The following is a 25,048-nucleotide window of genomic DNA, read 5'->3' as shown; positions in this document are numbered from 1 at the left end:
AAGATAGTATACGACCGTAGAGGATGTAGATAAGGGAATGAAAAGATAAGTCTCATGGCGATAGTCTTAGAGGTAGAACTAGAACAATGATCGGATGGAGACTTATTGCTAGACTTAAGGGATCCACAGGCTTAAAACGTCAGCTTTTAAACTAAGGGGGAGATGGTACGACAAGGTGCCAAGGTATATCATGTGTTCCTCATATCGATAAGTACCGAGAAAGAAAAGTTTGGAGTAACGTTAAGTTTCCAACTCTGGAGTAATTCACGTACTAGGTGGTGCTTATGTCCAGAAGTGCTCTACTCATACTGTACGTACTATATTGTGCTCACGTTAGCGCTTTACACTCCATGTTTATTATTTAAGGATGAAGACTTCATACGACAGTAAGCTATGGAAAAGAAATATTCTTTCAATTTTCGCATATCAGGTTGTACTCGTGTCTTAAAGTTAAAAATTGCATTCTTGTCCCACGTATCTATCGTGCTTTTATACCCATGTCCATATTCTAGCTTCTAAGTGATTTTTGAATATGATGATGATTTTGATGAGGATCAAGGAAAAGGTAATGTCAACGTATAAAGACAAAAAGTCCTATGCGATCTACACCTATCCCTTGAATAAGAGGATTATGCCTACGTAAATGTCTTATTCCTATCCCAATGATTATGCTATCTACGTTGCCACGTACTCATACCCCAACTCATCTCTTCATGCATCCCACTTATAGAGGTATTGTAACAATGATGGTGATAAGTATTGATGAAGTAAATCAAGATGGATGTCCTACCCAAAATTCGATGTAATTCGTGGTTATGTTCCTCGGGCTAATGTTTTAAACTATCTCGTAACTTGACACAAAGGATTTCCTTTTCTTCCCCCTGAGTACCTATGCCCTGCTCATGTCTAAAGCGACTTTGTACCCATGTCACGTCTATACTCTAAAACGAAGTATTCATGACTATGATCCCTTCCTTTACGAATCTTATTTTATAGTAAGAGAGTCGACTTACAGTTATAAGAGTAAGCTATGTTGAACCATGTCCCATTCTTTCAGTACATCTAACTTCTAAAGGTAATACTTTATCCATGCCCTATGTCCCTGAATCAAGAGTGAAGCCTACAAATTGTACTCCATGCAAATCACACTTATGCCTTAGTCTTACTTCAATGCTCATGAACTCATGTCCAAACGCCATGGTATGCAGCTTCGATGTACTCATGTAAATGTCAAGTTGCTCATGTCCCCATGCCCCATGTCATGCTATTTACGTTTTATGCTATATTAATCACGTTTACATGCGTGTTTCCATGTACGCATGTTCCATGTTATGTCCTTCATGTTCGATATACCCATGTCACATCTATGTTCTAAGATGAAGTGTCTCATATGATTCATATGAATGATTCCTTTCTCTAAAACTTTTATGATTTTCTCATGATAATAAGCAAGGTAAGTCAAGTTATTCATATCTATGTTTCAAAGCGAACAAGGTAAGGTTCGAAGTATGGTATGTTACAATTTCAAAAGGAGATCCTTTCACGTATCCTGTGGTACTTATCTCAGAAGTATTCCTCTAAGATTCGACATATTCATGTCATGCCTACTCTAGAGCTTTATGCTATATTTTTTGATCAATTTCTGTTATATGACTCAAGCCTGTCCCATTCGCACCATGTTGGGCTTACATTCAAATCCTAAGTCGTACTCATAGCTCATATGTCTATCATGGTGATATATGAACATCTATGATCAAGTCTCTAAGTGTTCAGATCCCATTTCCGTTCAGCATACAAATCTCTTGTTGTAAAATTCATGTTTTCAGCATTCAAATTTCATGTTATGATATCCATGTTTTAACGTATTCATATCTCATGTTACTTCAACACTCGTGTATCCACATTGGCTAGTATTTATGTCCCATGTCATGCTTCTCATGTCCATGCAATCGTGTATGCTCATATCCCAGTACTTATGTCATTAGTGCCTACAAATTCTTTCTTAAGTCCCGTGTATAGTATTCATGTATTCCTTCACTTCAATATCTATGTGTTCATGTCAGAGTAGGATTCATGAAAGTTATTATTCACATACTCATGTCAGTTCAGTATTCATGTTATCTACGTTCATGTTTCAGTCACCCTGTTATGTCATGTCACGCGTACTATGATGCTCTGCGAGTTTGTGTTGTGCTCTGGTTAGCTGACAGGTGTTTGAGGAATGTTGGGATAATCCTATCTACAAAGGGAACTCTGTCAAAATTTCTGTATAATTCCAGAATTAGTCTCACATCTAGCCACGACCATCATTCAAGGACAAATAATCCATGTCTCATTATTCACGTTCATGTATTATATACTCATGCCTCATGTCCCAACATTCATATTTCCATGAACCATGTTATATTATTTCAATCCCCATGTTCCATTTCAGGTTTCCTCACATTCATATATTCAAGCTATATCCAGTTGTATTCATAACCATGACCCATCATTCGAGGAAGAATGATCCCAAGGGGGAGATATTGTAACAACCGTGCCTTCGGGCTAAGGTTTGACTCGTAAGATAATGATATAATGGAACTAAGATGGGAGGTGTAGAAAGTGTTTTGAAACCTAATCAAGTCATAAGAAGAGTCTTAGGACAAAGCAAAGTCAGAAGCTACCCTACGGAGCATGTTTTCAAGTGAGTTTGCAAAGTGTCTCACTTAAAGCTCGTATTCAAGAAAATCTATTAAGAACTTGGGAAAACCTCCTTAATGAAAGTTGCAGCCATTTGAAATACCTTTCCAACAGTATATTATGGAGGTCAAACGGACATTTGTACAAAAATTTATGTATGTTTTACTAAATACCTAGAATGACTGTACTCTCTTCTCCTCATCCTCATACATCAAGTTAAGTCCCTCCTATGTATTCCTAAGTGAATTTTAATGATTATACATGAATTCTAAGTGAAATCCTATGTTACCAACCTAAGGTTTCAAGAAAGCCCTTCTCAAAAGTTCAAGTGAAGGTTTTTGGGATTCTTCTTCAAGTGTTTTAGAGCAATTAAGGTATGTAGGGTTTTTATCAACGTGTGAAAACAAATGCTCTTCCCCAGCCACATTCTTCTATGAAAATATGAAGTTTCACCGAAACTAGGGTTCTAAACATGTTCATGATAACCCTAAGTATATGTACCATGATATACCATGTTTGTATGATTAATTTGTCATTGTGTTTTAAATATTCTATTCTGGTTATTGAGAATATGTTCGTCATCCATGAAAACACATACCTTGCATTCCATAAGTTTTTAAATACAAGATACGAACTATTATGCTTATTTTCACGAAAATAACATGTTTTCCATGTTTTCATACAAGTTATAATATATACTTATATCCATGCTATACTATACTCATGCATCCTGTTTACAAGCCATGTTTATGAATCAAGTTTACAAGCCATGTTATAAAGACCATTAACTCAGATGCCACCTATATCCATGTTCATGTTTTTGGGAGTAGCATAGGTTTACCAAGAAGGCTCAAATAGCCTGAAACTATGTATACCAACGTAGGGTAAGGGTCGATCCGCCCAGATTAGGATGACACCTTCAGACAGTTGAATTGGATCCATTTTCATGTCATGCTCATGTCTCATACCCTGGCAAGGTATGAAATTGCTCTGCTGGTCAGGCCAGGTACTAGATTCCGCTCTTCGCGTGGTGATTCCACGTCAGATGATACTCATGTACAGCTTACAGTTTCAATTCAATTTCAGTTCTATCATTTCATGTGCCATGTTATTTCATTCAGTTGTTTTACATACAAGTACAATTCAAATCTACTGACGTCGTCTTTAATTTGCCCGGGGGCCTGCATTTCACTTTGCAAATTTACAAGAAGACGGATCAGCTCATTAGGATTGTGCCTGTATCAGCTATTGGTGAGCCCCATTTCATTCGGGGTGCTATCCTTACTTTACTTTTATGTTGGTTATGCAGTTAAGGTATGCCAGGAGCCTTGTCCCGGTAAACAGTTTAGCAGTCAGACTCATGTCAGAGGTTTCATAAACTTAGTTAGTATGTCATGTCAGATGTTAGTTGAGTTAGTCGTTGGCTACCTTATCATATTTTCCCATTCATGATATATACACATTATTTTCAAACTTATGATTATTGAATTCGATATTTTTCACAAACTATGCATGTTTTATTGTATTCCACGCCAGTTCATGCCCCATGTTGATTCAGCAAGCCTTGTGGTTCGCTCGGTCACATGCAGTTACGCACCAAGTGTCGTATTACGCTCAGGCCATGGTTCGAGGTGTGACATCAACATTCTCCCAAGTAGCTTCAACCTCAAGCATACACGACTATTATATGAGAATCTCCCTTTTACCACGGTTGACACGAGCTCGAATCACTGCAGCAGGCAGAGGAACTACTCGGCCATCCTCCAGTGGCGGTAACTCTATAAGAGGTGGAGGTTGCTCACCTTTGAACGCCTTTAAAAGGGAAACATGAAAAACGTTATAAATTTGACTGTCACTTGGCAAATCCAGCTCATATGCGACCTACCCAATTCGCCGTAAGATCGATAATGGGCCATAAAATCTGGGAGACAATTTGCTGTGAATATTCAGCCGAATGAAACGCAGCCTGTAGGGATGTAGACGAAGCCATACAAGTATCCGTGGAGCAAATTCTATATCAAGATGACCCTTATCATAATATTCCTTCATTCGTTGTTGGGCTGACTGCAACTGATTTCGGATATCGCCCAAAACTATATCACGATCCAGCAATGCAGTCTCAACAGCTTCTACCCTACTTGTCCCTGATATATATATGAAAGCAAACGAGGTGTATCACGACCATAAACAACCTTGAATGGTGTGGTTTACAGCGCTGAATGAAAAGACGTATTGTAACAAAATTCTGCCCATGGGACCCAAGCAATCCACTTTCGAGGATAATCACCAACAAAGCAACGAAGATACATTTCCACCGTGCGGTTAACTAGCTCTGTCTGGCCATCTGTCTGTGGGTGGTAAGCAGATGAGAATTGTAATTTAGCACCATTCAAGCGAAAAAGTTCCTTCCAAAAAGTGCTTGTAAAAACCACATCTCTATCACAAGTACTAGTTTTTGGTATTCCATGTAGGCGAAAAATTTGCTCAAAAAATATCTGAGCCGCACGAGCAGCTATTCTTGGCCAAGCCAATGGTATGAAATGAACATGTTTCGAGAACCTATCCACTACTATGAACAAAACCGACTTCCCCCAAGACTTGGGTAAGCCATCAATAAAGTCCATTGAGATGTCTGACCAAATTTGAGTTGGTAGCTAGAGCTGTTGTAACAATCCTGCATGACTTAAATGTTCTGATTTATTGCATTGACACACCGGGCAAGCACCGACATATGTAGCATTGTCCTTTTTCATACCTTTACAATAAAAATCCCCACGAATTCGGTGCAAGATTTTTTATATCCCTTCATGCGCACTATCATGAGTAGGCAGATAGTACAGTAGATAATGAGATAGTACAGTAGATAATGAAGGAGAATTTTGTAAAAGGTAGATACAACCTTTAAACAAAAGCAACCCATCCTGAACTTGCTAGTCCAAACTCAATTCTCCTAGCTTGACTTTATCACACAAACCCAACAGTTCTGCTGATCCTAAAAGCTCCTCACGGATGGTGTCTAATAATGTGCTACGGGGGTAGCTAATAGCAGTTGAAGAAGGGTCCTTGGGTGTTATTCTAGACAAAGCGTCAGCAACTTTATTGAGGTAACCAGCCCGGTACTCAACTATGAATCGTAACCTATAAGTTTGCTCAACCAATGTTGTTGAGGTGGTGTAGTGAGTTGTTGTTCTAGCAAGTATTTCAGGCTGTAATGATCTGTCCGGATAAGAAAAGGGTGCCCCCACAAGTATGGCCGCCAAGGTTGTATTACCTTTGCAAGGCCAATCAACTCCATTCTCATACGCGCTAATTTTTTGTGACGAGCCGCTAACTGTCGTCTAAAAATGCTATGGGTTGACTTCCTATTGCAAAACAGCTCCTGAAGCATCACATTCTACAATGAAATCCATACTAAAGCAGTGGATAGTGCTTGCTGAAGCTTCTGGAATGTAGCTAGGGTCGAATCACTCCCCTGGAAGAAGTTTTTCTTGAGTAGACTAGTCAAAAGTGCCGCCAAAATTCCATAGCCACGAATAAATTTGCGGTAGTAACCCACCAATCCCAAGAATCCTCGAAGTGAGGTGATTGACTGAGGTTGAGGCCAGTCTGAAATTGCTTGTACTTTGCTCCTATCTACCTTCACACCTGTAACTGAAATTAGATGGCCCAAATATGCTACTTGAGTTGTACAAAAGAAACATTTAGATCGTTTCAAATATAGTCTGTGCGCGCGCAATAACGGGAATTTTCTCACGTGAACCAAATGGGGTCCTCCCAACCACAGCTACAAATTAAGATATCATCAAAGAAAACCAACACAAATTGGCATAAGTACTCATGAAATACCTTATTCATCAAGGCTTGAAAAGTGGATGGGGCATTAGTGAGTCCAAACGGCATGTCAAGGAACTCAAAGTGCCAATGATGAGTTCGAAAGGCTATCTTTTCCACATCAGCAGGAGACATACGGACTTGATAGTAACCATCCTTCAAATCCAGTTTAGTAAAGTACTTGTCCCCATGTAACTCATCGAGTAACTCGTCCACCATGGGAATTGGAAACTTGTCCTTTACTATTTTAGCATTCAATTCACAATAATCAATACAAAGACGCCAAGACCTATCTCGCTTGGACTCCAATAACACAGGTGAAGAAAAATGGGACTTTCTTCGTCGTATAAATCCTTGCTGCAACATCTGGTTACATTACTTCTCAATCTCATTTTTTTGCCGATGAGGGTATCGATAAGGACGAACGACTACAGGGGCTGTTCCGGACAGCAAACTAATGCGGTGGTCACATTGTCTCAATGGTGGTAAACTCATAGGTTCCTAGAACAAATCACTAAACTCAGTAAGGAGGTATTATAATCGCTATTCATCAGTAGTTGCCTCTCCTAACAAGTGCAAAACCCTTTCACAATAGCATTGTTGTCCACGAAACAAAATTGATTTCCCGTCTATCGAAAAACTCATAGTAAGTGCTGCAAAATCCCAAAGTATAGGACGCAGCGTCTTTAATCACTCCAAAAACAATATCAAATCCACCCAAGGGAATAACATACAAATCTACAATAAAGCAATGTTCAGTGATAAAAATTGTTATCCTTGTGCAAACCCCCAAGCATGGAACCTTCTCTCTATTAGCAATAGAGATTCTAATGTTATGCAAGGAGAAAATATCAAGGGCTAATCGCCTAGAAGCACTAGAAATTATAAAGATATGGGTACTTCCAGAATCAATAAGACTAAGCACGTGTTGTCCGTTAATGATAGCAGGCAGTTGCATAGTTTCTGCATGTCGTTGACGTGTAATGGCATGTAAAGAAATTTCCGGGCAGTCATTCGGAACTTCAACATCTAGAATAGTATCGCAAACTGAATCATCCAATTCCATCCAGAAAAGTCGTTTGCACTGGTGAGTGGCTGAATACTGTTCGTCACAATTATAGCATAATCCCTTAGCTCTTCTCTCTGTCATTTCTGCACGAGTTAATCGCTTGACGAAAAGGGTTTGGTTGTTGGTCTGGGTATTACCCGAGGTAGATGAGTCGACTAAATTAGTAGCAGACCTTATCGAGTTTACCGTGCTACCAAAATTTGTCCGAGACTGCTACCATGCCCTCTTGCGAATATTACTGACTTTTTGCAGTTGTTGTTTTTGTTCTAAAGCCCTGGCTACACTCATGGCCGTGGATAAGTCAGGTGGTTTGAGCAACTGTACATCCATTCTAATTGAATCATCCAACCCCGCCATAAAGATTCCCACGTGCAAGTGTTCTGGAATAAGCTAATCAACCCTAACCAGTTGAATTGTACCAGTTTGTTGAAGCGTGAATTCGCCCACCGGGCTGCTACTTTCAGGAAGTCCATATCATTGGAAACAATGTTTCTGAAATTCTTCCCAACTTATTAGGCCTTTCGCTCGTTAAAGCTGATAATACCATAATTGTGCTTCTTCCAACATGTGAAACCCAGCCACTCCAACCAACCTTTTCTGCTTCCGCTGTATGTTGATTTTCAAAAAATTGTTCACAACAATCTGCCCAAATTAATGGGTTGTTGGTGCCGTAGTAAGTAGGAAAATCCATCTATGCATACCTTGGTACCGTCGAATAAGAATTACCACTTGTTGGGTTATTCTGATCAGCGAGATGAATAGGCAATGTATTGCCTCTAATAGCGGGAATTGTTGATCTACCAGTCACCAGGGCGCTACTCGACTCAGTTCTGTTGGTCGCTGGTTTCGTGGAGCCAATTCTCAAGCCAGAAAAGCTTTCTTGGATGACTTGGGCAATTTTCTCGCCTAGGTGTTGTTCAATCGCTGTAAGTTTAGAACCTATTAATGCTTCTGTAATAGCATGTAATAGCACGTTCTTCCTGGAACCTGGAACTGATTTCATCGCCCATCGTGTTAAGCCCTGATACCAAATTTTTAAGACGGTTAATGAAGGATAGAGTCACAGGACGATGAACAGGAAAATCTAAATCAATTAACTTCGATTTTCCCTTGCCTTTGTTCGAATTCCTAGATCGACCTATTTTGAAGATAAATTCAGCTCGTTAAAGGGAAGCTGAAACCTTAAGAGTTCAATGGAAGAGAGAAATCCAATCTCTTGTTTTTTATTAAAATACGCATGCTGTTTTATTCCCCAAATCCCCCTTTAAATGGAGTCTTATTACAGCAAAGGAAGTCTAATCCTTATGAAATTAGGAAACAAAAATCCTATTCTAGAAATAACAACGATAGCTAACCTAATTGTTAAATCTAGGAGACATTAGTCCTATTCTAATAAAAATAGCTAAACAGAAAGCTACTAAAATATAATTAAATGCTTAATTTATTTGGGTTTCCTTCAGCCATACGTCTTGCCCACAAACGCATCCACAATAGACAGTTAAGACACCCATTTATTTTCCAACAATAAGTTTTCTAGGAAAACAATTTCCTTTATATCAAACACACCCTTAATCAATTTACCTTATTCCATGTGCTAAAAGGATATCTTGACATTGACATTACAAAAACTCTCATCATCTCTAGGAACTACAACAAGCTGATCAAAGCAGAACGTCATTTTATACAGTAGAAGATCATCGTTACTTCAAGTATCCTTAATAAAGGTCTACTGCCACAATAGTACATTACAATCGTGCCTCTACCAGATTCGTGTAGTCCTGACAAGAAATATGAGTATAATATTAAAAAAGGACAATATATCATCATTGTATAAGCACCAAAAGGAAAACCTGCCTGAGAAAAATAGATGCGCCAAAACCTCAAAGGATCAAGAACTAGCCAAATAGAACAGTTACATGTATGAACAATATACTATATTATTGAGAAATCGGTAATCAATTCATTCTGAGAGTGAAATTCACTAGTCAAGATGATTCCATATTTAGCTCCTCCACTCCAAGTACAAATTGAGAAACCTTCATGATTTTCAGAACTTCACTTTCAAACAACAATGTGCTTCAGCTTATACACTAGTTGCTTCTGCATGTCTTTGCCAAGAGAAGAGGTTATTTATACCCAAAGGGAACCCCAAAGTGCATTTTCAAAGTGAAATATCAAAAGACAGCATTGCACTAGTGAGAACATAAAAGGAGTTCCAACATGGTCAATACAAATTGCTACAAAAGATGGTATTTACTAGACAAATGACAAAAGAAGTAGCAGAGCAAACACCAGAGAATTCAGCAACGCGAGCAGCTCATACCTCATAATTGATACTACAATCCTTTAATTCTTTTTCTTTTCTGTTCAGTTTATTGAAACTACAATCCTTGTTATCCATCTATCCCTTTGCCCTTCACCTTATGGCCAGCAGAAATGAAGAATTTCTAGAAATCAAAGAATTGCACCACATTTTCTGTGAGCATCTTCCCTTGTGTTGTATATGGTTCAAATAGAATTTTTCTTTAACTCGTCCATTTTATTTGAAATTGAATAAAATGCAGAGTTAAAGAAAGCTTCTATTGAAACCCCACACACAAGGCGAGATGCTCATACAAATCTGGTGAATGTCCACAATTGTGCCAACTACAGAATACAAAACAAGAGGCATTAATTAATGAAGAGCGACAATCGTCTAGAGTATTGTACTTGAGAGGGTCAGCTAAACAATTGACTATCATATAGCTGATGGCTCTGTCATATTACTCTAGGCCTAGGTGGCTTGAATGTGCTGACTCTGAACTATGCTTCTGAGAGAACTATACAACCCATACCCCTAAGAAAATAAAAGCCCACCAAACTGCCTTATCAAATACTCCCATCGTCCCAATATATGTGGCACCATTTGACTTGGCACGGAGTTTAAGGAAAGGAAGACTTTTGAAATGTGTGGTCCAAAACAAGCCTTATATAAATGTGTGGCTGTAAATCATCTCATAAAGTTAAATTGTTTCTAAATATAGGAAGGTGACATTCTTTTTGGGATAGACCAAAAAGGAAATGGTGCCACATAAATTGGGACAGAGGGAGTAATTAAAATAGAAAGACAAACAAACTGATGAGTGCTAAATCTTGATTAAAAGAATTAAATACCTTACTATAAAAGAAAGGAGGACATTCTACTTCATCAATCTGTCTGTTGTGAGCACTATTACACTAGTATACTATCTCAGTCTCTAAGAGAAGAAAACATGAAGTAAATAACAGAAGTATACATTAAGTACACCATATAAATCACGTGATTTAGAAAATTCAAATGGAAAGGGTAAGACAAAAATACCAGTGGAAGTTAATAATACGATTTTGTGCTAATTATCATACTAAAACCAATGAACCATAGCAAGGAGGACAAGGGCTAAAATAAAACTCAATCTTGACTGAGGAAATCTGCAATAGGTCTTTACGAGAGTGAACGACATAGCATCTGACAATAAAGTTACAGCAAGGGGTTTAAGCATCTTACTTAAACTGTATGAGTTATTTTCTTTCTTTTCTAAGAGTATTAAAGGTATGCTTTAGGGACTTAACTCAGTTGATTAGCATTGCTCTGAAAAGTTTCATGGAAGAGTGCTAAAGCACACTATTAGAGATTACCAGAACTTGAAAGAGCCCTTTATAAGAGCGCGATGTTTCTTTTCATTAACCTAATATCAGCAAGTGAGTTTGACTATTGTTCTTCCTATTTTACCAACCATGTTTTCTGTTTGATACCAACTGTGACTGAGAGCCCGTTTGGATTAGCTGAAAAAAAAGTGGCTTTTAAGCGTAAGTGCTTAAAGCATTTTTTAAGTGCTGAAAGTCATTTTATAAATAAGTAGTTACGTGTGTTATAAATAAGCAGTTACGTGTTTGGATAAAAGTGCTTAAAGGATTTTTAGAAGTAAGGGTAATATTGGAATTAATAGAAATATAAGGGATAAAAGGGTAAAGTTTTTGGTCAAACCAAAATGGCTTTTAAGCCAAAAAAAATAAATTGGGGTTAAGCAACTTAATGGTTTTGGCTTATTTTAAGCACTTTTTAAACTTAATTTAAGCTGTTTTCTATTTTTGCCAAACAACCAAATAAGTTTAAAATGGCTTATAAGCTGGTTTGATCAACTTATAAGCCAATCCAAACGGGCTCTGAGACAGAACTTTTACCCTGCTCAACTTTGAGCTAGCCTAAACTAGTAGAAGATGATTTCAACGGAAGACCTGATATGATACCAACACATAAAATGACTTTGTGAAGTACTTATGCCCAAACATATACCTAAAAATTTTATGAGAACCGACCTTTGATACAGCAACACTCCAGAAACAGAGGAAAACGTAAAGAGGCAGCAGCCAAGGGCTATTTCCAAGTTGGTCAATACATGGTTACATGGATGTAGAAATTGAGGTTTATTCAAGACACACAAGACCAAGCTGAGTGGAGATATGTTTCCGAGATATAATGAAAGACCTAGTCTTCCTCTCTTCAGATTAGGCCACACCGCCACACATAGTAAGAAGCCTCAAGACCACATTTTGATGAGAATACTACCATATCATAAAGAGAAGAGGATAAAAGATTTTGAACCGAAAACAGGAAATTATACTGTCTCGATAGAGATACACATTTAGGGAATAAACATTAGAACACAGGAATTCCAAATTTTCTTCTACTTTTCTTCTCCATTAACCAAAAGGCACTATATGACTTGAAAATGAGTGCCTTGAATTTTCAGTTAGCACTGATGAGAAATGGCTCATCAACAATGAAATCTAAACTAGTAGCAGTATCCTTAATTGGAGCTTGAAGAGGAAAAAACAATATCATCCCAAAAATTGAATAAACCTCAAAAACAAACAATGGTCTGCTGCCAACATCTCAACCGAAAAGAATTTTCTGTTAGCTCTTACTCTTGATATATAAATCATACAACTCAGGCACCTCATTCCTGAAAGGCAACACATAATTCTCCAAAAACTTTGATTCTGAATATGACACAACAGTGTAAAAACATAGCTTCGTCCTTATAAGTTGTTTCTCTTTGATAAGTTTGAAGATTTCATTCCTTGGCAAGACCCTTTTCTCCAAACTGAGCTTCAATAACGAAGGGTGACTGGCAATATAACTAGTGTCATATCCCAGTTCATTCATGAAAAACTTCAATCCATTTCTAAGCTTAACCTCAGATGCAGTCAAACAATAAGGAAGCTTTTGCACCATTGTGAGTATATCCGTATCTGACCATCCAAAGCTCCTGAAAATCTCTACTTTCACTTTTAATGTAGACTCAGCATAACTTACAATAGCTTCAACTCCATGTTTAAACATAGGTGACCCTCTAGGAATGCAGAAATCCTTTTCTACTCGACACACTACGCCCTCAAGCCACTCGGGCTTTTTAATCATACCCAACGGACGACTAAGAAAAAACTTCTTAATATCCATACTTGAAAACCCAACTTTCTTTAACAACAACAAATTGGGTGGCATTACTTTTGGGAGATTCTGAGTAAGTAACCAGGGTAATCTTTTTATAACCATAGCTACTGAATCATCATCACTACCCAATACTTCTCGTAGATAATCAAGATTTCTAATGCAAGTAGCAAGACTTGTATGGCACAAAGCACTACTTATTGTAATGACACTAGCTAATTCTGACCCAGACAAGCCAAGTTCTTGAAGAACCTTAATTTTGGGTCTAAGGGTTTTGTCAACACTAGTAAATAACAATCCAGGATGTGCAAATACAAGTGATTTAATCTGGGGTTTGTGTAAACCAATTTGTTTGAAGAAATCAAGAACTAATGTAGGCTTATTGTTTCCAGGTTTCAAGAAAGTTACCTTAGTACTTGTAGAAATAGCTTTTTTTCTTGAGAATCCAACTGAGTTAACTAGCAAATCCACTAATAAATTGTTGCTAGTAACATTTGCTGGAACTGTGGAGTAATAGAGTTGAAATTTGATGTGATTTATGGAAAGGAGATGCCTTTTTTGCGCCATTTTTACCAAGTCGAAACATACGGTTCTACAAGAACTGGGGAAATTGAAAAGTAGTGATCTGTGACGGCAAATGTTTCGTTCAAAAAATGTTTTTTTTCTTACTTAATTTATTTATCTTTACTTTCTTTTTCTTCATTTTCTTCTTAGTCCGTTTTAAAAAAATATTTTTCTTTTGATAAATCTTTAATTCCAATTCTCCACATGATAAATTGAGATAGAAAAAGTGAACAACTCATAATTGAGATGTATTTTGTTAACTAGTTGATGATAGTTTAGGTAAAAAATTCTCACACTTAATATTTCTAAGATTACTTATCCCAAAATTAGTTATAATTATTCCATCTTTTCATAGAGATAAAATAACACTACAGCCTCAAAATAACTAATTTCACGATTAGTTATAATGCAATTTTTTTTCCAACCAAATAACAGATGAACTTATCTCAAATTTACTCCCGAAATTATTTATCCCTCATTTTCGTATCAAACGAGCAAACGAGCTTTGACGGTTAACTCTTTTAAAATTAGACCATCTGGAGGTAATTGGCATAGAAAGAAATGAAGAAAAGTAATATATAATTGGAAACATTGACCTACGGGAGGATGACTTGCAGGTCAACTGTTTCCCAATTCTCGAAGTCACTTATTTGTACATCATTCGATTGCCTTGCCAAATCCCACCCAACTTTTGTCACATTTCAGCTTATTGTTCTTGAAAGTTTGCTGATTTTCCCATGGAGTCGACACACAAATGGAAATATGATAGTGTTCTTGAATTTTAGAGGTGAAGACACTCGCAATACCTTTGTTTCCCATCTTTACACATTTCTGAAATTCAGAGGGATTTATGTTTTTAAAGATGATGACAAACTTGATAGAGGAAAACCCATTTCACAAGAACTATTAAAAGCCATAGAGGAATCAAGATTTGCCATTATTATCTTCTCTAAGAACTATGCTTCTTCCACTTGGTTTTTAGAAGAGCTCAATAAGATCATGGAATGCTTTCAAACAAGGGTCAAGTTCCAATTCCAGTCTTTTATCACGTCGACCCATCAGATGTACGCCACCAAAGAAATAGCTTTGCTGAAGCACTGGCTAAGTATGATACAGAATTAGTGACTACTGATTTGGAGAAAGTGGATAAGTGGAGGAAGGCTCTTATTAAAGCTGCCAATATATCAGGATGGGATGTTGCTAAAACAGCTAATGGGTCAGTAATTGCTAAATGGTTCTTTTTTTTTTTTTTTTTTTTGTGTGTTTTCAATTTTATTTAGTGTGTGTTTGGTATGAAGGAAAATGTTTTCCATGGGAAATAGAGATAATGGTCAAAAACACGGTACCAAGTATCACCTTTTATTGAGTTTACTACCTGAACTATCAAGTGTGAGTGATATGATCCTACTTGGCACACCTCATTTCAAGACCCCACTAGGTTCATCATTCCCAATAGTCATGTCAATATCAAACAACGCATTATCTATAAAGAGAGAAGAATCAATGAACAATGAAGGATTAAAGCATGCAATCTCACTCTCAAAAAGACAAAGGTCATTCTTCAAAGCATTTTCAATCTCATGACTATCTACTTGACACATAACACCTTTAGAATCTTGAGTCTCAACGAATGACAACAAATCAAGGTCATGGGACTCATCTCCATAAGTATCAAACACGGGTGGTGTGTCATGTTCACATTCAATATCAACTTGGCTAGCTTCATCACTAAATTGAGATTTATTAAGCACATCACGCCATTTCTCAATCAGTGGACTATCAATACAAGCAAGTTGACCAATAACATCACCCATACTAGTTAGACACAAATCGACTCTAGAAGATTCAATTCGGTCATCGCTAGGATCAACTAGTGGGTGCACTAACAATTCACATGACAATGTACTAACATGCATATCAAGAGGATCAACACTAGGTGGACACAACTTGAACTCAAAAGAAGAGTCAAGATAGTCATCAATAGGATCAACTAGTGTTGGATCATCCATTTCAACTACATTGTCAATTGGCATTATAGCACTAATCATATCACAAGGCAAAGATTCATTAAGCTCGTTTAAGGACAAGCTATCATTTACACTCACTTCAACAACATGGGCAATCACATCATTGGTGGTGTTAAGATTAGTTATTTTACCTTGAAGTTCGCACACAACATTTTTTTTACCTCATTTTTCAACTTGGGAGTCCATTTGCTCCTTCAGGAAGCTCTCAACTACCTCTTGAACTTTCAAAGTTTGAGGCTTAACATTCGGTTTGCTTCCAAGAATACCTGCACTATTTGTCAAACAACTAAAGAAGAAAGAAAAGTTACAAAGGTTAGAATGGGGTTGTGACAACTCCCTCACATCACTCCTCACAACCTGTCCTTTTTCCACTCTAGAGTTGTCATTTTTCACTTCCTTACTTCTCTCAATCTTTTTTCTCTCAATTTGTTGGGCCTTGTGAACTTGTTCTTGCATTTGGAGGACTAGCTTCGTCATTTCCTTGAGGTTTTATTTTGCCCCTTTTATATTATCTCCTATGCACTTGAAGTCTTCTCTTATCTCCTTGAACCCACCACTTGTGCTTGTTTCTTCTTTGGGTTCATTCCTCGCTTGCGGCCCCTCATTCCTCCTACTTCCTTCACCTATCGTCACTCCTCCCCTACCTTCCATAACATAACCACCTTGAGAATATGGTAACCTAAGATTAGGATAAGAGTAATGATTCATTGTATTCCTTGGAGTAGGATAAGATGTCGGATTTGAGTACTCGCCATAATATTTTCCATGGCCAAAATAATGGCCACCTCCCCTCAACACTTCTCTTCTCCTACCCTCCATATCATAACCATATTGGGAATTTGGTGCCTCCTGATTAGGGTAAGAATTATATGCTTTCTTGTGTTTCTTGAAGGAGGACATGTATACTCTCTTCTCCTTCTAGAGCGACTCTCTGACCCCAATCCACACACTTATACCTTTTTGCTTGAATAGGAAGTATCACAAACCATTGTGACATGAATATCTACTAGAAGATCCCACAAGAGTTTTGTTCAATCCCATTATCTTCACAAGTATATTCACCACAAAGCGCATAGCCATTAGGCTCATAATCACCACATTCTTCTCATTCTTGCAAGTTCTTATCAAGTGGTTCATATCGAAAGTGTGAGGAAGGAGCATACCTCAACTCACCTCCATGTCCATGGTGTGTAGAATGAGACTCTTCATGCTCGTATCCACGATAGGACCCTTCTTCATACTCATCTACTCCTTTTTCTTCATAAGCCTCATGAGGCGTTGCCTCACAATTGCCCTCAGAGTAGTATTTTTCACCCTTGTACAAGTTATGGTCATATCGATCATGTTCCTCATACGACTCATGAGCACCATCACCATCATATTCATTGTAAGAATAGTGATGCTCAAATCCAATGTCATCTCCCTCATAGCCTCCGTCACCCTCATAGTCATACCCTCCGTTGCTAGAGGCATAACCTTCAAAATCATCTCCACAAGACTCGGAAGCTATGGATGACATCCTTATCTCTCCTTCTCCTTATGTCTCTTCTTCGTGTACCTAAAAAACGAGCAAACAAGATTAGTAGCAAAAGCTCCTCACGCCACTCGTATTTGCACTCAAACTTACCTCTCAACCTAAGCTTTTTCCACGGTTGGTCAAGAACCCTATTCACAAGATTGCTAACCTTTGTGGAGGAATAGATTGTTATTAATCGAAAGACAGACGACTCGATAAAGCAAAAAGGACTAGAGCCAAGAAGATTCAACGATATCAAAACGAGAAAAGCTTGAAAAGAATTGGCACGAACGAAAGACGGACTCAAGAACTAGCATACACAAGTAGAACAATTACTAAATGCACACTAGTTGAAGAATACAAGAAAACGAAATGCTAAAATCGGGAACGAAATAAAATTTCGATCCCGAGTAAGTGATAACTTGAAAACACGACCGTGAAGCCCCAATTGATCTAAGGTATCAATTTGAAATCATGAAAAAAATTTAATTTCTATACTTTTTTTTTTTTTGCTCCCTACCAACGGATTAGGGACACAAAATCAACAAGAAATCCCAAGAAATTTCTGGAATTGAAATGAATTAAGAACAAAGATTTGAGGCTTGAGAATGAGATGAAAGTGAAAGGAATCGAACCAAGAATTACGGTTGAAATACCATTTATACGGTTGGAAATGAGTGATATACGGTCCGTATATTTTTGACGGTCCGTCAATAGGACCGTATATTAGCAACAGTAGCTTGTGAATGGTAGTTCCAATTTATGGTGGGAATTGTACGGGCCGTATATTTTATACGGTCCGTATATACTCAACGTATATCAAGAATAGTAAGCTCGTAAAATCGTACTCATTCTACGGTGGGCTTTATACAGTCCATATAGTAAATACGGTCCGTCAAATTGTATCCGTAGATCATTAACAGTGTCCTATGTTGTTGGGTGCAATTTTACGTCCTCAATATACGGTCTGTCAATTGTATACGATCCGTGAAATTGGACCGTATATGGCCTTTTGGAATGACGTCTTGTTCGTCGTATACGAACTTTGGCTGGGTTTTCTTGGCCTTTTCTTGACTTGTTGGACCCACACAACCTAATATTTCCCTTTTAGGCTAGAAAAACACCTTTTGACAACTTTGGGAAAATATTTTGGATCAAACGCACCCTTCGGTTATCTTCTTCCTTATGAAGATATGAAGATCTTCAAGAACACCAAGAACATTCAAATTTTCAATGTATCCCAAATCAACTCGTTTTTGTCTCAAATTTCAGATCTAAGCTCCCTTTGATTTGGAGAACAAATCCCACTAACCAATTAGCTTCAATTTCAGCTCAATCACCAAACCCACTTTTGAGTTCTTCAAGGTCAACAATGGTGATTGACTCAAACTTCAACCAAATAGCTTCAAACTTTGTATCTAGCTAGTTTTCAACTCAATAAGCTCAAATCCAACCTCAAATACAACAAAACCAAACCACAAAAACAATTTTCGAATTTTTTTGGATTTTTTGATTTTTTTGATTTTTTTTTTGAGATTTTTAGATTTTGAGCCTACAATTAGAAATTGTAGGAACAATCTCTTAGCCTATGCGCCGATACCAAATGATACAAATCGAATTGGGGAAGAACCAATTCAATCCAAAACGCGAAATTTAAAGATACGAAGAAAAGGGGATGAGGAATAGAGGATAAAAGTAAGACCCAATTAGGACGAATTTATAGACAAACCTAAGTATATTAAACTTAGACCCTTCCAATTGAACCCGATCCTAAAAGAACCACTACTATTTGACACTCAAGGCAAGAGATTCAATAATGGCAATCTCTTCACGAATATCAATGGACATAAAAAAGTTACAAACCAACAAAATGGATTCCACCATCATATTGACTAAAATAGCCCTAGAATCTACCTAACAATCTATCACTCAATTTAGAGTATCATAATTCATCATCAAAATCTAAGTAATGAAATGAAAGACAAGCTATATATAAAAGATAAGTAAAGAAGACTAATAGGCAATTACAATGCTACCCTTAATGAAGTAGTATTATTCGCCATTTTCTTACACAGATGTAGTCTTCAATTCAAGAATTGGCCTTCAATGGCCAAACACGCCCCTCCTTGCATAGATAACCCTCTAATCCTTGCATGCATGGCCTTCTTGCAAGCATAACCCTCCTTGCACAAATAGCCAACTCCCGATCTTGTCCAAGTTAGCAAGTGTAGCCAATTTGCAGAAATGTCCCTATTTGCATGTTTGGCCACTTTGCGCTTTTGGTCCCCTTTCTAGTAGCTTCTTATTCAATCAACTCCCAAGCCACCTCCCACACATTATAGGCCTCATTGTGGGGCTTGTATGGGCCTCCAAAGGCCTTCAACTCCATCCTTATCATCCATGCCGCTTGTATAGCTTAAAGTTCTTTCTATTTCAACTCTATTACAGAACTTCTTTCTATTTTAGGAACTTATAAAATGGTGGTTATGTATAGTACGACTAAGATCACAAAAGAAAATTAAGATCTCTCACCAAAACACGAAGCAAGATTGAACTCTTGCGTACTCGACATGACAACTAACGTAGCAAAAGGAAAGCAAAATGTGCACCTCATGCCCTTTGATTGTAAGAACCAAGAAGAAACTTAAAGCTATACTACATTTCATTTCTTCCACTACAAAGAACAGATCATATCCATAAATAAAAATATATTTCAAAAAAGAACCAAAGCGATAATGACTCCACCAATAGTGCAAATCCAGAATGCCGGTTTACAAGTGCTTCTCTTCGAGAGAAGCCAGTCACCTGATGTCTACTCATCTTATATTGCTTTCACCTCCCGCCCACCCCCAACAAAACCAAAACAAAATCACTGAGTATAAGATGGTAACTTGTGCCATAAAGATGAATAACTGCTGACCTATGCTGTTCTATTTGAATCGCAACCGTTTTTCTGGTCTGACTTTAATTATGAACATTACTACTGCCTTCTTGCAAACATCATTTGTCTTCAAACTAGCACCAAAAGGCGCTAAAACATCATCCAAAAGCGATGACAAAGATGATGCTAGCCACAAAAAAACATTAATAAAAGCACAAAATACCATTCTGCAAGCTTGTCCTTTCAATGGGTTAACTTTCTCATTAGCTTTTCCTTTTCTGTTTTTTAGATTAAGGGTGTGTTTGATATGGAGGAAAATATTTTTCTAGAAAATGTTGTTCAATTTAATCATGTTTGGTTGGTCAAAATGTTTTGAAAAACATTTTCTCTAAGAAAACAAATTCCTTAAAAATGAGAAAAATGACTTCCCTAATAAAAGCAGGGAAAACAAGTTCAATAAATAATATTTCAAGTTCATTATCTCCTCCCCCACCCACCCAATGCCCCCCAACCCCTATCCCTTGACCATCCCATCCCCACTCCCCATGCCATGCGACTTCCATAGTGTTTTGCTAGAAAACATATAAATACTCTTGAAATAATATTCTTTTATTTACTTACGAAACACTATAAAATAAATAAGAAATCCACTTGTTTTCTGAGAAAATATTTTCCAGGGTTAAGGGTCAAAAACACAGCTCAAGTATCATCTTTTTTTTTTTTTTTTTTGAGTTTCCTACCTAAACTATTAGGTGTGAGAGTTTTCTTATCTAAACTACCACCAATTAGTTTGCAAAACCCAGCTCAACTATCAGTTGTTCACTTTTTTTTACCTATACTATCAGTAACTAGTTTGCAAAACACAGCTCAACTATCAGTTGTTTACTTTTCTTACCTAAACTATCACCAACTAGTTTACAAAACACACCTCAACTATTCGTTGTTCACTTTTAATGATGTGTGTTTTGCAAACTAGTCGGTGATGGTTCATGTAGGAAAAGTGAACATCATAGTTGAGGTGTGTTTTGCAAACTAATTATGTTAGCTTTGGTTACAGCGTTATTTGCTGTTATTTTAGGGGACAGAAGCAGTTAAGGGCATAATGGTACCTAGTTGCATAGAACCGCATGTATGTGGTTGGAGCAAAGCTTTCAGAAAGATGAACAATGTAAGGTTACTTGTAGTTAGAGGGGATGAAGTCCGATGTCATGACCCACTTGCTGACATTATTGATTATCTCCCAAATAGCTTGCAGTGGCTTGATTGGTCACTCTACCAGTTCAAATCAATACCAGAAAACTTATATCCAAGAAAGCTTTGTTGGGCTTAGCATGACTTCAAGTTCTGTAATTGAACTTTGGAAGGGATTGAAGGTATATTGTTTAGATCTCCTGCCACTATAAATTAGTTCAAACACTAAGAGACATGCATGCGGTCTGATAATTCTGTTTTCTTGGTTAAGCAGATTTTCGATAAGTTGACAACCATCAATCTAAGCTGGTCCAAAAATCTACGGAAAAACTCCTGATTTTTCAGGGATCCAAAATCTACAGAATTTGATACTAAAAAAATGTGTAAACTTGGAAGAGGTCCATCCGTCCATTGGTGTCTTTGAAAGCTTCTTTTGCTAAACATGGAGTACTGCAGAAATGTTAAGTCTCTTCCAAGCAGTATTCACATGAGATCTCTCGAAGATTTAAACCTCTCTGGTTGTTTGAAATTGGAGGACTTTCCAAAGATAGTGGGAAACATGGATTGTCTATCAGAGCTTCATCTGGCAGATACTGCAATATGGAAACTACCGCCATCAATAGGATGTCTGCCTGCCATCAGCTTGCTTGACATGAGTTTCTGTATAGAACTTGTAAGCATCCCAGCTAATCTTTGCAATCTCATGAATCTGAAGACTCTTATATTGGAAGGCTGTTCAAAACTTGTAACATTGCCAGAGAACTTTTGCAATCTAAAACAACTGGAAGTGTTAAATGCTGCTGGCACTGCCATCTCTCAATTGCCAGATTCCTTTTGGAGGTTAAAGTACCTTACATTCCTATCTATTAAAGAAGGACGCAATTTAAAATTCCTGTCTCTTGTGAGGATCTCATTCTTTCCTACTCCCTCCGGTTTGAACAAATTGAAAAGATTAGATCTCAGTGATTGCAGTTTTCTTGATGATGAAATCGATGGTATTAATTACTTGCGTTCTTTGGTGGAACTAAACTTGAGCAGAAACCAGTTTGTCTATTTGCCTACCAGCATCACTCAGCTTTCTCGGCTGCAATTTCTTAACATAACCTATTGTGAGAAGCTTAAGAAACTTCCCAGGCTTCCTCGAAGTATAAAGGATTTGTATCTAGATGATTTTCTAGCCAGAAAAGTTATTTATGATCTGCCATGTTACCAGCACTTGCATTTGGTCTCATTCACCAACGTTAGTTATGAACAACTCTATTCTGGGAAGATCTATAGTAGCTCCTTTTTGGATGGAGATCACCAAGAGCAGACGACTAGTGTGTTGACACAGGTTCTCAGCTTGTTTCTTGCAGTCCCTGGTGCACATTTCTCGTGCACCAGTAATATTGTGCTCTCTCCCTCGCTTGACTTTGGTTGCAGATTGACTTGTGGTATCATCTTTCCCGAACGTGCAATTCCCAACTTGTTCGAATATCGAAGTAAAGAGGAAAAGATCTCTGTTAACTTGCCTGGAAATTGGTATGAGAAGTTTCAGGGCTTTGCTATATGCTGTGCCACTTACATGGGAAATGGGATTAATGATCCTGATTTAGGCATATCCGGGAATTATGACTATACTTTCATCTCAGCCAAGTTGATATGCAGTAAGTGCCCACAAGAATTTGAATTGCTGGAAACAAAATGTTATATGGGCACGACATCAAGTTCTCGTAGCTGCTACGTGTGTTTTGCCTACATACCATGTATTACGTTTTGGCAGGCATCTGGCTCGGAAGCTCGAAATTTAAGCCACTACACTGTGCTTGAGGCTTCTATTGACTGGACTATTGCAATGGAGCGGGGAGTACAATTGATTCCTCATTCGACTTTTGGACTAGAAAATACTCGGGACATGCACCTCCACCGCTACACTAGAAGCTTATCTTTTTGTTAAGAAATTCAAACAGTTTATATGTATGAAGAGATATCGTTTCTATCATATTTTGTGCAATATAAACTTGGGAAAATTCACTAAAATCCCTCTAAGCTATATTCATTTTGCTAGTTTTATACTTAAACTATGTGATGTTTGCATTACCCCCTGAACTACAATATTTCGTATCTAAGACCCCCTTGAACAGAACCAAATTAATGAGTGTATTATAGGGATCTAATAGCTCAGTTGGTTGGCTATCTGAACTCTCACCTTGTTGGTGAGGGTTCGAATCCCCACGTTGTAATCCCCTCCCCCATTTCCCCTTCCTCTTCCCCTCCCCCCTATGTAATAAAATATTTTTTTTTTAAAAAAACAAAATATTTATATAAAAAAAAAAAGTTTATACTTAAAAAAAATTAATGAGTGTATTTCATGCGCCATACATGTGTCAACTTAAGCCATGTGTCACGTGACCTTTTATTCAAATTAAATTCCTCCAAACTTGATACCATTTGCAAGTTACGTACATAAATTGTTGGGTGTTTCAATTACCCGTATATGAAAATCCTGAAAATTACACTAAGAAAAACCAACTTCTTATCCAAAACAAATTTGTAGGGTCAGATTAGTTGAAGGCATGTCTTTTTTTAATATAAAATAGGTTTTTTTATTTAGAAAATAAAGCTTTTTGATTCATCAAGGCTTATTAAAGATTTGGGTCGTTTCAAAAGTCAAGAGTTTTTCGAAATTATTGCTTGGTTCTACGCTTTAATATTTCAATTTTTTTATTTCGTTTATGTTAATTTTGGGCGTTACTGTTTAGGTTTATAAGTTTCAATTGAATTCACTATTATTGGAAGTTTGTCGCCATTTATACTTGGATCTAATGTTATTGATTAACTTCTTTTTAGTATTACTGCTATTTTAGAGATATTGTGTTCGACAAAAAGTTGTGGAATTCCAATTAAAATATAGATAGGAAGTTTTTGGATGAGATTTAATGACCCAAATTCTTGTTAATTAATCTTTCCCAACCTCAATCTTCCTTTCTTGAGCTCAAATCGAAGTAAATGGGAGGGTCTTAGGGTTAGCTAATCCCTTAAGAAACATTAAAAAAAAAAAATTAATTAAAACAACAAAGACCCACTTCAATAGAAACAAAAATCATTCAATACATAAGCATAACAAGAGATTTCATCCAACTTTGCAAATGAATACTTTCATAAACAAGATTAAAGTGATTGAATAAAATTCTACACACTTAGATATACAATACAAAGCAAGGAATTAAAGAAAGGGTTAAGAAATTTATCATTAAAGTGCTCCAATCTTCTCCTCCAATGGGGTTGTTGATGAACCCTAGCTTTCAACTCTTGTAAAAATGGCCAAAGATATGTTTCCAAAACCCTAGGAGGGTATTTATAACCTTCCAAAATGGAACAAATTGTGGACAAAAATGCCCCTATGCGTCTGCCTGCCACTCGCATGTGCTGTCGCATGTGCAACCTACGAGTCGCAGGTTGCACCAAACTCTCGCAAGCAGTGCAATTTGAGCAGCTTATGTGCAGCATTATGCTGCACAGGATGCGACTAGCATGTAGCACCTGTGTCTAGCAGGTGCTGCTCGCATGTGTTGCATCCTACTTCTTCAATTTCTCATATCTCTGTCCACGTTTGCTACAATACATGCGGCTCGCATGCATCACATGCGACTCGCAGGTGCTGCTTGTTCTATCTGACCTTGTTTTGCTCAATTTTGCTCCGTTATGCTCTCCAGACATCTTATCCTACAAAATGACATAAACACACGAAAAGTAACATCAAAAGTGCTTGAAGAGTGACAAAAGCCTAAGGAATTAGCATCGAATGTGCCGTAATTTCACGGCACATCACTGCCAA

The 25,048-nt window shown here is 37.4% G+C and overlaps 2 protein-coding genes across 2 annotated transcripts; one reads left to right on the top strand and one right to left on the bottom strand.

Moving 5' to 3' along the window:
• Nucleotides 1-11,889: 11,889 nt before the first annotated feature.
• Nucleotides 11,890-13,699, bottom strand: LOC132034263 (transcription termination factor MTERF15, mitochondrial-like). The gene has a single exon (XM_059424558.1). The coding sequence runs from the start codon at nt 13,617-13,619 to the stop codon at nt 12,516-12,518; it is 1,104 nt and encodes a 367-aa protein (XP_059280541.1). The 5' UTR covers nt 13,620-13,699; the 3' UTR covers nt 11,890-12,515.
• A 489-nt stretch (nt 13,700-14,188) lies between these two features.
• LOC132034262 (disease resistance protein RPV1-like) lies at nt 14,189-23,250 on the top strand. The gene is made up of 3 exons (XM_059424557.1): nt 14,189-14,832; nt 21,119-21,413; nt 21,506-23,250. Exon 3 carries the CDS (start codon nt 21,674-21,676, stop codon nt 23,165-23,167), a length of 1,494 nt encoding a protein of 497 aa, XP_059280540.1. The 5' UTR covers nt 14,189-14,832; nt 21,119-21,413; nt 21,506-21,673; the 3' UTR covers nt 23,168-23,250.
• The last annotated feature ends 1,798 nt before the right edge of the window (nt 23,251-25,048 follow it).

Source organism: Lycium ferocissimum, chromosome 10, assembly GCF_029784015.1.
Source record: "Lycium ferocissimum isolate CSIRO_LF1 chromosome 10, AGI_CSIRO_Lferr_CH_V1, whole genome shotgun sequence".
In the NCBI taxonomy this organism is placed as follows: Eukaryota; Viridiplantae; Streptophyta; class Magnoliopsida; order Solanales; family Solanaceae; genus Lycium; species Lycium ferocissimum.
Note: the sequence above shows the minus strand (reverse complement) of the source record. Positions and strands in the feature narration are given on the sequence as shown.